The sequence below is a fragment of the Rattus norvegicus genome, chromosome 16 (assembly GCF_036323735.1).
Source record: "Rattus norvegicus strain BN/NHsdMcwi chromosome 16, GRCr8, whole genome shotgun sequence".
NCBI lineage: Eukaryota > Metazoa > Chordata > Mammalia > Rodentia > Muridae > Rattus > Rattus norvegicus.
Genome location: NC_086034.1, coordinates 17,453,360 through 17,466,668, shown reverse-complemented (window position 1 = coordinate 17,466,668; position 13,309 = coordinate 17,453,360). Strand labels below are relative to the sequence as shown.

Below are 13,309 nucleotides of genomic sequence, written 5' to 3'. Positions count from 1 at the left end.
GGGCAGCCATTCTCAGGCAGGGTTTCTGGTGTCTCTCACTGCTTTCAGTCAGTAAGAGGCAACCCCAGGCTGGAATCAGAGGGTGAAAGTTTTCCCATAGAGCAGGCAGCAGGGGCTGAGGCCCAACTGTTGTGCCATTGGAACCTTGCTGGGATCATTGGGGATGGAGAGCAAAGGAAAGCATTAGTCTGGGATACATAAAGGGGGCTCTGGTTCAGAGCCCAACACTCCTACAGCAAAACCAAGCAGAGCTGCTTCAAAGCCCACATCAGCTACTATGGCTAATGACTTAAACTCCACAGGGAGTGGAACCCATCATGCCATGGACCATTGGAGCCACTACCTTGTCCAGTGGCAAGCTGTGGCCCTACCTGAGGACAGTGACTAGGTGTCACTCCCCCTGTAACCACTGAGGCCTCAGGCCAGCCTCTGGACAAGCAGCCACCCATCAGCTTTGTCCAGGATTCATTTGCAGTCCAGGCACACACCAGTGTGCTATTTACCAAACACCTTCCTCCTGCCATCCCTAAGTCACTCACAGTGACAAAGAGGGGCGGAAGTCAGGTATGGTCAGCGCTTGGTAGCTGAGGATGGAGGACGGCAAGTTCAGGAGCAGACTGGGTAATATACTGGTCTTAACCCTCTCCCCCAAAATGCACACAATATACCCAGAATATAAAGACAGACAGACAGATGCTCAGCAGGCAGAGCCCAGCCTGAAGACCCACACTGCAGATTCACAAGGGAGAAGTGACTCCTACAAGTTGTCCTCTGACCACACACAGTAGTGGCATGTTCACACCCACACAAATATAAAAATGTTCTTTAAAAGTATAAAGCAACAAGCAGGTGCTCTGAGAGACAGTCACTGCAGGCAGTCAGTGACATCAATGCCATACTGGTACCTGAAAACAATCCTTCCAGGACAGGAAACTGCACCACAATAGAAAGAGCTGGGTCAGAGAGCCAGGCCAGGTGAGGCTGCCAGGCACAAGCCAGCCAGAGACCAGATGGTTCTGACCTCAGCTTACCCCTCTACATGGTTAGCAACCACAACAATGACCAGGGTGTCCAGCCCACAAGTACCCTGTGCTTACTCTCTCATGCTCTCTCTCTTTTCTGTCTGTCTCTGTTTACTGTTTTTGTTTAGTCAGGTTTAACTATGTTGCCCTGCCTCACCTGGAACCATGTAACCCAGGCTGGTCCCCAACTCACAGAAAATTCTCTCTCTGCCTCCCTAATGCTGGATGACAGGCTCCCATCTAGACCCGCTGCATAGAACAGCTTTCTATAGGGACACTGGCTGCTCCAGTGAAGTCAAGTGAGGAGGCCAAAGTGGAGCTCAGCCTCCAGAGCCACCTCCTGTAAAGGCAGGTGCTAGGCTCCTCAGAGCAGCTGACCCAGACTCAAAGACAGGCATGGGAACTGGGGCTGAGGGAGAAAGCATGTGATCTTGCTTTGCAAGGCCTCGGGAGTCAGCAAAAAGCAGACACTGCAGGTCAACAAAGCAGCCAGGGACTCTGGAGCTCCAGCAGAGGCCAAATCTGTCCCTACCCTGCTCTCTGTCCATCAAGGAAATGTCACAGTCACTAGCCTTTCAAAAAGAGCCTTGAAAACAGCACAGGCACAAGGGGGGACAAATGAATGCCCCCAGGCCCTCAACAAGCATTCCAGACACACTAGCCTGGCCAGATCTCTAGGGAATGCATTCAGAAAGAAGGCTGTGCGGAAGAATGAGGTTGGAGGGGGCTCCACAGAGGCAATCAATGGTTTAACTCTAATGTGACAACCATGGCTATGGGACTTTCACAAGTCCCTGACTACTATGGGTCTCAGCTTCTTCTCATCCAATAAACAGATTCTTTTTACAGGGCTGAGAGGTATACCTTGCCAGTAAAGCACCACGTGGCACACGCCAAGGGTCTAGACTTCATCCACAGCACCGGAAACAATCATGACCACAATCATGGCATGTGGCTCATGAAAGTGTCATCAAATCCCCTGGACATAAGACATGGTACCAGGAGGAAACTAGATAGCTTAGGGCACCCTTACTATGAACAAAGAACCCACAGATGCAATGGGCAGAATGAAATCTCAGGTCCAGGGAGGTGAAAGGGAAGTCATCAGACTACCATTGCCCCACGGCACCAAGATCAACAGAGCCTGCTGGTGAGTGAAAGCCGGGGGTCAGGACATGAGACCAGAAGAGCAAGGCCAGTCAGGAGGTCAGGTGGGGCCAGAAAGGAGCAGAGTAGACTGTGGGGTGCTAGCTCACAGGCCCAGACCTACCTGTACACCTAACCCCTGTAAAGGAGAATGCAAGCCATGGAAGGTTCTTGAGCCAGGGAGTAGTAGTTAGAAGATCCCATGGTGGTAGGAGGAATCAAGACTGATGGATAGTGCAACAGGCCTAGACCCCAGTGCTCTACAGAACTGCCTAGTGGAGGAAGTGGTCGATTCCAGAGTCCACCAGGCCCCAGAGGGGGAGACAGTGCCAGAGTCTGAAAGAGGCAGGTTTAGAGTACTGATCATGAGGCTGGGACCAGAGAGCAGAGAGAAAGGAGGGGGACAGAGAGATGGGAGAAGCCGAAACACCCTGAGAGAGAATGAAGCAATCTGGTATGAGAGGCAGGTCAGGATGGGATTGGGGAGAAGAGAGCAGACAGAGGGCGATAGGAAACATCCCATGGGGCTGCAGAGAAAAAGGAATAGGGACTCTCCCTGGTCCTGTGGCTGGAGGCTCCACACCACAGCCTTCTGTTCAGAATACCTCAATCAAATGGTATTCCAGAATTCTCCATGCCCTGTTTCCCTTGTGATCCTATATGAGCTGTTAGGCTTGCTCTAAGGGCCTGAGTAACAGTAACATCTGTATCTGAGCTGCAAGTACAAGCACAGAGGGCTGGGCAAATGGCTCGGCCATTCAGAATGCTCACTACTCTTGCAGAGGCTCTAGGTTCAGTTTCCAGCACCCACATCGAGGTCCAGTTCTAGTGGTGGCTCACAAGTTCAGGTGCCTTCCGAACTGCCTCCTTGGGCACCTGCACACACTTGGTACAAATAACTCAGGCAGATACACACACACACACACACACACACACACACACACACACACACGCAAATATATAACTAAATCTTAAGAAAAGGGGGCAGGAATAGAAGCAGAGCATGCGGCTCCCATCTGTAGCCCCAGCATTTAGGTTGGTGAGGCAGGAGAACTGCCATGAGTTCAAGGTCAGCTTGGGCAAGTTATTACCAATGAGATGATTCAGCAAGGACACTTGTCACCAAGCCTGACAACCTTACTTTGATGCCCAGGACCCACATGGTAAAAGTAGAGAACCAACTTTCAGGTTGTACTCTGACCTGCACACATGCATGCACGCACACGTACATAGATTGCTCAGTAAGTAGTGCCCAGCATGTGTGAAACCCAGAACCCAACCGTCGACACATTGCCCCTGTAAAAGAAGGTGTGGGGGTCCTGGGCCAGGAGTTCTGCTAACCAGGAGGTAGGGAACAACCAGACACTGTCTGTGATCACAGTCCTCTAGAGGCTAAGGCAGGAGAATCAGCAGAAGTTTGGGGCCAGCCTGAGCTACACACAAAGATTTAGAACTCACACACAGAGAATACCAATGCAGAATTGTCCTCTGACCACCACATGCACCATGGTACACAAACCCCCCCCCCCACAGGAATAAATAAACACAAAAAAGCGGAAGAATCAACCACAAAAACACGAGGGTGGAGGGAAAGCAGTTCGGAAGGCACCTGAACTTGTGAGCCACCACAGGTCATGTCTCCTCAACTGCTGGTTCAGCTCCTGTTGCCATCCACAGCTCATCCCACACAGGGAAGACACACAGGGAGGCCATGTGGGAGCTGCTGCAGGTGCAGTCACAGTCCACACCCACTTAGGTGACACTTTCTGAGTGTCTTTCCACTGGCAACAGGTCTGACAGACAGCAGACAGACATGCAAGCATGTCCTGTGGACCATGAGAGAGCTGTGTCCTGTGGACCAAGAGAGAGAGCTGTAGGGCTATATGAGGCACACATGGCTGTGTGCCACAACTAGGAAAGACCTCATGATATCTGAGCTGCTTGTTGAAGGAAGAGAAGGAACCAGGAGCTGAACCAGAGGAGAAGAAAAGGCTGGAGTCCTTCAGAAAGAAGAACAGCCCTCAGGGACACCACGATAGATGACATGGCTAGTTATGGTAAGGAACAGAAAACTGACCATATCATGGTACCAAGGAGAGCATGTGGTAGACAAGTCAGAAATTGGGAAGAGAATCAGGATTCTGTTCCGAAAGGTTCTAACAAGGTAAATCTCATGAAACTGACTTGTGCTTTTACATCTGTCACCTCAGTATGTAACTATTTTACCAAGAGCCCAGGCTAGCCTAGAACTTTCTGTTACTGGAGTGCTAGCTGAGAGTCAACATTATGCTTGGCCAAGAACTGCTTCCTTGATATTGTGGTGTTTGAGAAAAAATTGACAGCAAGTAACCAACTCTTATGCACTCAATAACCATCAGCTACTACCATGGCCCAAATTTTTAAAAACCCAGATTATGGCTAGTGTCAAAATTAGGCCTTGCGCTTGCTAGGCAAGTGCACTACCACTGAGCTAAATCCCCAACCTCGATCGAGCATGTGTTCCTTAAATGGGCTTGAGACATCCCTTCCTTCCCCCGAGCCTACACAGTAGTAGTACCTGCCTACTAACAATGACATCTTATGTCCAGGCATGGCCACATGCATCTGAAGTTCTAACTACTTGGAAGCCTGGAGCAGGAGGATGCAGAGGCCAGGAATTGGAAGCCAGCCTGGGTTACCCTGCAAGGCTCCACCTCAATACGAACCTCCTATCTGCCTGGTCCTTAATCATTTACAGAGGACAATCACAGGTGCTGTAATTGTTAATAACCACTGGTCTCCACATGTTAATATAGTGACAAAGCTGCTGTGTGGCTGGTTCTTCCAGGACTTAATCACCCTGAATTTCCCTCTCCTTCAGACTGTGACCTGGGTACATCAGTCTGCCAAGCAGTTAACAGTTTTGACATTCATACTTGCTGTGGTCTTAGTCCCAAACACCCAAATTTATTGATGTTAACAAAAGAGCTTCCAATGTGTTAGGCAAAATGTGCTTTCCACAGTGTTCCTGCTAATGCATTTTATAGCTCTATGTTTCCAAATGAGGTAATTGGTGTGCTGAGGCTAAGAAGCTTGCTTCAAGGACACTCTCTGGTAGAGTTGGGGCGAAATCTGATTATAAAATGCTTCCTCACTGGTAACCATGATCCTGTGAAAGACGATTCTAGTAAAGTGCTTATCATATGCTGTGGGGACCAAACGGGTAATTTGGCAAATTAGCAGGACAGGAGTACTTTCTAATTCTTATGGGTGTCACCTCAGGAGACCAGAGAGAGACTCTGTCAGTAGGAGACTGCTGAGCTAGCTCCCAAGCACCTGACCTCAAGCACGTTAGAGAGGGGCTGAAGAATGAATGAATGTTTCTGCTAGAAGCACAATGGCCTTCTCAGGGCTTTTCTGTACGTCCCTGGGGCTTAGGAAAAGCATCCAGGGACTTTGAGGACGCAGACCGGTGCCCACCGTTGGGGGCGTAGTATTCGCCCTTTTCGCCTGGCGCAGAGCAGCGGAAGCAGCGCCCCGGGTAAGAAGAGCTGGGCGGCCCGAGGCGCTGCGGGCGTGCCCCGGATCCTCTAGCTACTCCACTCCGAGACACCACCCGCCCCGACGCCCGACTCTGCGGGAGACAAAGACTGGAGGCTGGGCCCACCGCCCTCGCCCGCCTCCGCGGGGACGAAGCGCGACGGGACTCGTAGGACACCCCCCTATCCTGGCCAGGCTCCAGGCAGAGCAGACACGCGTAGCGGCCGCGCCCCATGACCTCTTCGCAGCCGCTCGGAGGGTCGCCAGGCTCAAGACTACGTGGGCCGTGCCGGCCCGTCACCTTCAGAGTCGCCCGGCCCCCGCCACTCCGCCTTCCGAGCCTTCAGCGCGCGCCTCCGCGGTCCCCTGGAGCCGCGGTTCCGCGACGTCTTATCCTTCTCGTGGCAACCACCGTCCGCACCACCCCGCGGCGGGCCCCAGCACCATACCTGCTGCGAGAGGGGTAGGAGTGGAGCCGCCATCTTCGTGCGGACTCGGCCTCCCGAGCGCCAAAGGAACGGAGGCGGGGCCGTGCCTGCGCACTAGTACGGAGGAGGGATGCGATGCGCGCGCAGCACAGTCAGCGCAATGACAGGCCACAGGAACAGAGTACACGTGCGCAGATGGGAATCCAGGGCCTCCCCTGAGAGTTTTGCAGTAAGGAGGCGGAGCCTCGATCATGGTCTGCCCCCCGGAGAGGGCGGGGCGATTCTGGCTGGAGGTGGAGCCTTTATGGGGAAGGCGCTGGCTCATAGCTTAACCCGAGCGGGCCAGACCCGGTGACTTCGAGGGCGGGGCCCAAAGCACAAAGTGTCTGGAAGAGACGCAGCCTCGACCTCAGTTGTCCGGAGTAGATTTGTTGTGGGGACCGGGGATTTGGACGCGAGCCTCGTGGATGTAGTGAGTCCAGAGTGGGCGAGCTAGTCGGTCCGGGAGCGGGGCCTCATATGCATCTCCTGATTGGAGTGGACAAAATGAGCCCCCAGCTTCAGAGGCTCCTATAAGGCAGGGACCCCAAGGAACAGTAGGCCTCCCTTCTGGGCCGCTGGGCTCCAGCTCCCTGCACCTCCCAGTCTGGGTCTGTGAATCAAAGCTTGGCCAAACCTAGGCACTGTCTTAACCCCTCTACTCTAGCAGCCTCTACTAATGCCTAGGGTTTGCTGAACTTTTCCAGGGAAGAAGGGTACAGGCTACAGGCACACAACAAAGTACTATGCCATGTGCAGCGTTAGTACCACCCCGTATGCTTGTTAAACAGATTTGTGTTCTGATTGCTTGCAGATGTGGGTGTAGCCTGACATTTGGTGGTTTTTTTGTTTTTTAATGTTTTTTAATGTCTGCTATGCTCATGCCAATGCCTGCAGAAGAGAGAAGAGGTTGTTAGATGCCATTGAGCTGAAGTTAAGAGCACTTAATGAGCCCCTAATGTAAGTGGGAACCGAACTAGTGTCCTCTGGAAAAGCAACAAGAACCCCTTAACCAACTAACCATATCTTCAGCTACCCTAGTATTTCTGTCTTTTTTTTTTTAAAGCTACATTTCAACTTACATCTTAAAAGATTTGTGTGTTGCCTAAATGGATAGGTGTGCACCACCTTTGTGCCTAGTCCCCACAGAAGTCAGAAGAAGGCATAGGGTTTCCTGGAACTGGAGTTTCCCATCGTTATAAAGCACCATATGGATGCTGGAAAACAAACCTGGGTCCTCTGAAAGAGCAACCCCTTTTTTTGTTTTTTGGTTTTTTTTTTTTTAAGATTTATTTATTTCACATATATGAGTACACTGTAGCTGTCTTCAGACACACCAGAAGAGGGCATCAGATCCCATTACAGATGGTTGTGAGCCACCATGTGGTTGCTGGGAATTGAACTCAGGACCACTGGAAGAGCAGTCAGTGCTCTTAACCACTGAACCATCTCTCTGGCACCTACGTATTTTTACTAACTTATTATTTAGTGTGTGGGTATGTGTATAAATGCATGGGTACAAACAGAGGACTTCTCTGGAAGTTCGATGGCCTGCTGCTTACACACACACACACACACACACACACACACACACACACACACACGAGTCCCACACATGAGTCCCACACACGAGTCCCAGAGATAAGACTCAGGTTGTTAGCCTTGGTGGCAAGCATCTTTACCCACTGAGCCATCCTGCTGCCCCTTAAGACATCCTCATTCAAACCTCACTACACAGGTGCTGGGGAACACGGTGTACATACACCACCATACTGAGTCCCACTTGCTTTGATTTCTTGAGATGGTTGTGACTGATCCTGACTGCCAGCTGCACAGGATCTAGAGTCATGTAGGAGATGAAGCTCTGGCTTACAACTGTGAATTTCTAGACCAAGCTGAGGAGGAAAGGCCCACCCCCAGCATTCCGTGTGCTAGAGGCCAGGACAATGGATGCTGTGTGACCAGCTGCCTCACCACATGCATAGGCAAATCTTTGTCTTAAAAGCTCTGTGTGTGTGTGTGTGTGTGTGTGTGTGTGTGTGTGTGTGTGTGTGTGTGTGTACATAAGTGCAGATGCCTGCAGAAGCCAGAAGAGGGCATCAGATCCTGGGGGTGGCCAGAGGTTGTCCAGTGCCTGATGTGGGTGCTGAATTGAACTGAGATCCTCTGAGAGAGCAGCAATTGCTCTTACTCTCTAGCCCTTAAAATTTTAAAAACGTTCCCAGCGGGTGTGGTAACACATGCCTTCAGTCTCAGCACTCCGGATGCAGTCAGATCTCCATGTTCATAGGCAACCTGGTCTACATAAGGAGCTACAAGCTAGCCAGAACTCCATGATGAAACATTGTCTCAAAAAAAAGGTTTTTAAGGAAATATAGCCATGTACGATGGCACATACCTGTCATCCTAGCACTTGGTGTCTTTCCTATTGCTATAAGACACCACAAGCAGAGCAACGTATAAAGGAGTCTATTGGGAGTTTAGAGTGCCAGAGGCTTAGCGTTCATGACCATGTTGGCAGGAAACATGGTAGCCATCAGGAAAGCATGTCACTAAAGCAGTAGCTGAGAGGCAGTGGGCAGACACCCTGGGCCTGCAAGGGCTTTGGAAACCTCAAAGCCCATCCCTCAGTGACACACTTCCTCAACAAGGCCACACACCTGCTACTCCCTAACATTTAAAAATATGAATCTAGGGCTGGAGAGATGGCTCAGCGGTTAAGAGCACTGACTGCTCTTCCAGAGGTCCTGGGTTCAATTCCCAGCAACCACACGGTGGCTGTAATGGGATCTGATACCCTCTTCTGGTGTGTCTGAAGACAGTGATGGTGTGTGTACTCATGTAAATAAAAATAAATAAATAAAAATAAAAATATGAATCTATGGGTACCATTCTTATTCAAATTATTACATAAACAAAGCACTTATACAAATAAATAAATCTAAAATAATTTTTTTTTTGTTTCTTTTTTTCAGAGCTGGAGACCGAACCCAGGGCCTTGCGCTTCCTAGGCAAGCGCTCTGCCACTGAGCCAAATCCCCAACCAAATCTAAAATAATTTAACAGAAAAATAAGAGGGGCTGGAGAGATGGCTCAGCGGTTAAGAGCACTGGCTGCTCTTCCAGAGGTCCTGGGTTCAGTTCCCAGCACCCATGTCATTACCCATGACACACAACCACCTCAAGCTCCAGGGGATCTGATGTCCTGTTCTGGCCTCCATGGGCAACGGAATGTAGTATTACAAACACAGATATACACAGACACACAAATTTTACAAAAAAAAAAAAAAAGAAAATCTAAAATAAAACAATATTTTTAAAATTTATTTTACCATCTTTTATTTCATGTAAATATTTAAGAGGTTCAAAAAAAAATAAAAAAGGACATTGTTTATAGTCAGATTCTTACAGGTCTCTGGTTTTCCATGATCTGCTCTGTGCAGGGAAAAAGTTTTTTAAAAGTGTTTCACTCTGTGTCCCAGGCTGTCCTAGAACTCGTTACATAGACCAGGCTGGCCTGGAACTCACAGATCTCTGTCTGCATCTGCCTCTCAAGTCCTGAGATTAAAGGATGTGCCACTGCATGCAGTCAACAGAACTTCCTGTTGCAGACACTGGGGGGTGGGGTGGGGGTGTCATAGGGGTCTACACAAGACACAGGGGTCTGGGGAGAACATGGGGACCCCATCACAAACAGGATTGTTTTTCAGAACCCGGACAAACGACCATGCAGACATGTGACCGTTCAGATGTGTATTAATGCAGAGTTGCAGCTGGGCCAGTCGTCAGCATGCAGACCCGGGATGACTACAGTTCGCCCTGCCTATGGAATCTGCTGAAATGGTTGTGCCTGTGAAACTTCCCCATCAGCAGATCCTCATCTTCCTCTCGGGCTTTTTTTACTTCTTCCTTGGCCTGTATGGCATCCATCTCCTTTTCTGGACCCTGGAGGAAGGGACAAAAATAAAACAGGCTGGAGCTGGGGCTGGGGCTGGGGCTCATTTAATAGTGCTTGTGGCTCTATTGGTAGACAGCTTGTGATTGATAATGCTAGCCTGGCATTGGCTTCAATAGCTAACATAGGGGAAAAAAAGGGCATGGTGGTGCCCACCTGACATACAGGCCCATAGGTTATTAGACCAAGGTCACTATTGACCAATCTGGGAATGCATGGGACCCTATCTCTAAAGAGATAAAAACTAACTAGTATAGATACCCCTGCCTGTATGCTGGCATGCATCTGTGAACCCAATACTTGGGAAGCAGAGATAAGAGTGAAGTCCCGTAAGTGGTGTGGTGAATTCCACAGCAGCCAAAGCTGTACAAAAACCCTTACCTCTAAAAAGGAAAAGGAAAAAACAATGGCTAGAGGGCTGGCTTAGACATACTGCTTTTCTCGAGGAGCTCAATTCCCAGCACCCACTTTAGGCAGCTCACATCTGGTGTGACTGCAGTCTAACGGCCTCTGTGGACACTGCCCTCATGTACACAGACACATAATTACACTTTTTTTTTAAAGGAAGCTGGGTGTACTAGCACGTCTTAATCCTAGCTCTTGGAGGCAGAGGAAGGTAAATCTCTATGAGTTCAAGGTCAGCCTGGTCTATGTATCAAATCCCTGTCTCCAAAAAAAGGGGGGATTGGGGTTTGTACCTACCTTAGTTTCCCCCCAGGTGGCCTTGCCAAACTTCTCTGCGTATTCTTCATCATCTGTGATCAGGAAGTTATCAAAGATGGTTCCAGATCTCACCTGTGGATGGGAGCAGGCCTTCATTAGTGGCGGCAGATACACAACTTTTCGTCCTTGTCAGGGGTACTCAGCTCAACATCACACCCATGATCAGCTATCATCGACCGACTGTAGCTCAGGATGGCCCAAAGATAGAGCACAGTCTTAGTAGGCTGGACCATTTGGCTTGTATTGCTAGCACCTAAGAGTGGGTTGTGGGCGTCAATTGGAGGCTAGCTGGGACTGCAGGAGGCCAGGCTCCACCCCCACTGTATGTCCCACAGCTGACAGGAGCGACAGCTATACAAAGGGACCCCAAAGCACAGAAACGTCAGGCCCATGTGGTCTTCAAGGCCACACACAAGTTCCAAAGATTACAAGGCCCTTAGTGAGTAGATCCAGGCTAGGGCTGGAAGGAGTGCCCTGAGGGCAAGGGCGCTTACCGCTCTCAAAGTATACCACAGTTCAGTTCATAGGATCTGTACCAGGTATCTCACAATGGCTGTGACTCCAGCTCCAGGGGACCAGATACCCTCTAGCCTCCATGGGCACAGCACACATGTGCACATGCACAGCACACATACAGTTTTAAAAAATAATAAACCGGGCTGGAGAGATGGCTCAGTGGTTAAGAGCACCGACTGCTCTTCCAGAGGTCCTGAGTTCAATTCCCAGCAACCACATGGTGGCTCACAACCATCCGTAATGGGATCTGATGTCCCCTTCTGGTGTGTCTGAAGACAGCTACAGTGTACTCATATACAAAATAAATAAATAAATCTTTTAAAAAAAAAATAATAAACCAAGGGCTGGAGAAATGGCTCAGTGGGTAAGCATTAAGGGCCCTGAGTTCAGACAGCCAGCACACGCATGAAAAGCTAGCATGTTTGTACGGGTAGCTATGACTCCAACATTTGGAGGCAGGAAAGGCAAAGACAGAAGGATGCTGGGGCTCACTGGATGCCAGGCTAGCTCCAGATTCAATGAGAGACCCTGTTCTTTTTTTTTTTTTTTTTTTTTCTGAGCTGGGGACCGAACCCAGGGCCTTGCACTTGCTAGGCAAGTGCTCTACCACTGAGCTAAATCCCCAACCCTGAGAGACCCTGTTCTTAAGAGCGGTATAGCCAGACATTGGATATCCTCTTCTGGTCTCTGCCCATATGCATACATCGCACACATACACACTGTATACATACACTGACACATGCACACATACACACACACTGACACATGCACCCATACACACACATGCATAATACACACATATACACACACTCATGAAAAAAGAATTGTGTGCCAAATGGGTCACATTAAAATTCAAGTCATTAAATCAGCCAACCACGATGGCATATGCCTAGCATCCCAGCACTCAGGAGCTGAAGCAAGAGGATCATGAGTTCAAGGTCAGCCTGGGTTACACAGCAAGGCCAGCCCAGACCTATTAAAGAAAGCTTAGAGCCAGGTCACCTGCCACAGCTCCAGACCAATGGCGCCGATGTTCTCAAACTCTGAGAGGTCATACTGCGTCAGGTAGCCAGCGGGCCTCATCTTCTGGTGGAGCCACACGTCCTTGTCGATGCCCTCAGCTTTCAGGCCATCCTACAAAAGCAGACTCTAGCCAAGCTTGGATCACAGGATGGGGAATGGCTGGTTTGTTTTTCCTTTTTTGTTTTCCTACTTAAAGTGGCTAGCCTACCAAGGACCAGTATTCCATAAATTTCCCTGCAACTCAAAGCTTTATGCAAAGGAATTCAAGTCTTTTCATTCCTCCCACTTGGTAAAAATCCCATGCAATTGTGTGTGTGTGTGTGTGTGTGTGTGTGTGTGTGTGTGTGTGTGTGTGTGTGTGTGTGTGTTTTGAGACAAGGTTTCTCTGTATAGCCCTGGCTGTCCTGGAATTCACTCTATAGACCAGGCTGACCTTGAACTCAGAGATCCGTATGTCTCTGCTTTTTTTTTTTTTTTTTTAATTATATTCATGAAAAGCACCCTGTCCCCATTCCTGGAACCCGACAGACTGCAGTAATTGCCCTCCTCATTCCTTCATTTCCTATGCATCAATTCTTTCAAATGCAGCAAACCTCAAAAGTCAGTATGATCAAACTCCTTAAGACACAGTTACCAAAAAAGTAAAAATAAAAATAAAAAAGGGCTGGAGAGGTGGCTCAGTGGTTAAGAGCACTGCTGCTCTTCCAGAGGTCCTGAGTTCAACCCTCAGCACCCACCCGGTGACTCACGACCATCTGTAATGAGATCTGATGCCCTCTCTTCTGGTATGTCTGAAGACAGCTGTAGTGTCCACGTATAAAAAATAAAACTAAATAAATCTTAAAAATAAAAAGACACAGTTACCAACTGCATTAGAATAAAAACTAAATGGATTTCCTACCCACGTGTCTGCAAGCAGGTGTGGGTCATGGCTTTACA

At 49.3% G+C, this 13,309-nt stretch overlaps 2 protein-coding genes across 24 annotated transcripts in view; both read right to left on the bottom strand.

The window, feature by feature from the left end:
* Eps15l1 (epidermal growth factor receptor pathway substrate 15-like 1) overlaps nucleotides 1–6,339 on the bottom strand; it is a 113,495-nt gene extending 107,156 nt beyond the window's left edge. For 21 of the 22 annotated variants that reach the window (XM_063275500.1, XM_063275502.1, XM_039094619.2 and 18 more), the window contains exon 1: nucleotides 6,137–6,339. In XM_063275500.1, coding sequence (XP_063131570.1) covers nucleotides 6,137–6,169 — 33 coding nt within the window. In that variant the 5' untranslated portion in view covers nucleotides 6,170–6,339. The remainder of the gene's footprint in view (nucleotides 1–6,136) is intronic. The other variant, NM_001029921.1, reaches the window with a different exon arrangement.
* A 3,552-nt stretch (nucleotides 6,340–9,891) lies between these two features.
* Nucleotides 9,892–13,309, bottom strand: part of Calr3 (calreticulin 3) — a 26,673-nt gene continuing 23,255 nt past the window's right edge. The window contains exons 7-9 of one of the 2 annotated variants that reach the window (NM_001012212.1): nucleotides 12,350–12,481; nucleotides 10,811–10,903; nucleotides 9,894–10,098 (exon numbers count right to left, since the gene is read on the bottom strand). In NM_001012212.1, coding sequence (NP_001012212.1) covers nucleotides 9,961–10,098; nucleotides 10,811–10,903; nucleotides 12,350–12,481 — 363 coding nt within the window. In that variant the 3' untranslated portion in view covers nucleotides 9,894–9,960. Of the gene's footprint in view, nucleotides 10,099–10,810; nucleotides 10,904–12,349; nucleotides 12,482–13,309 lie in introns of both variants that reach the window. The other variant, XM_039094712.2, reaches the window with a different exon arrangement.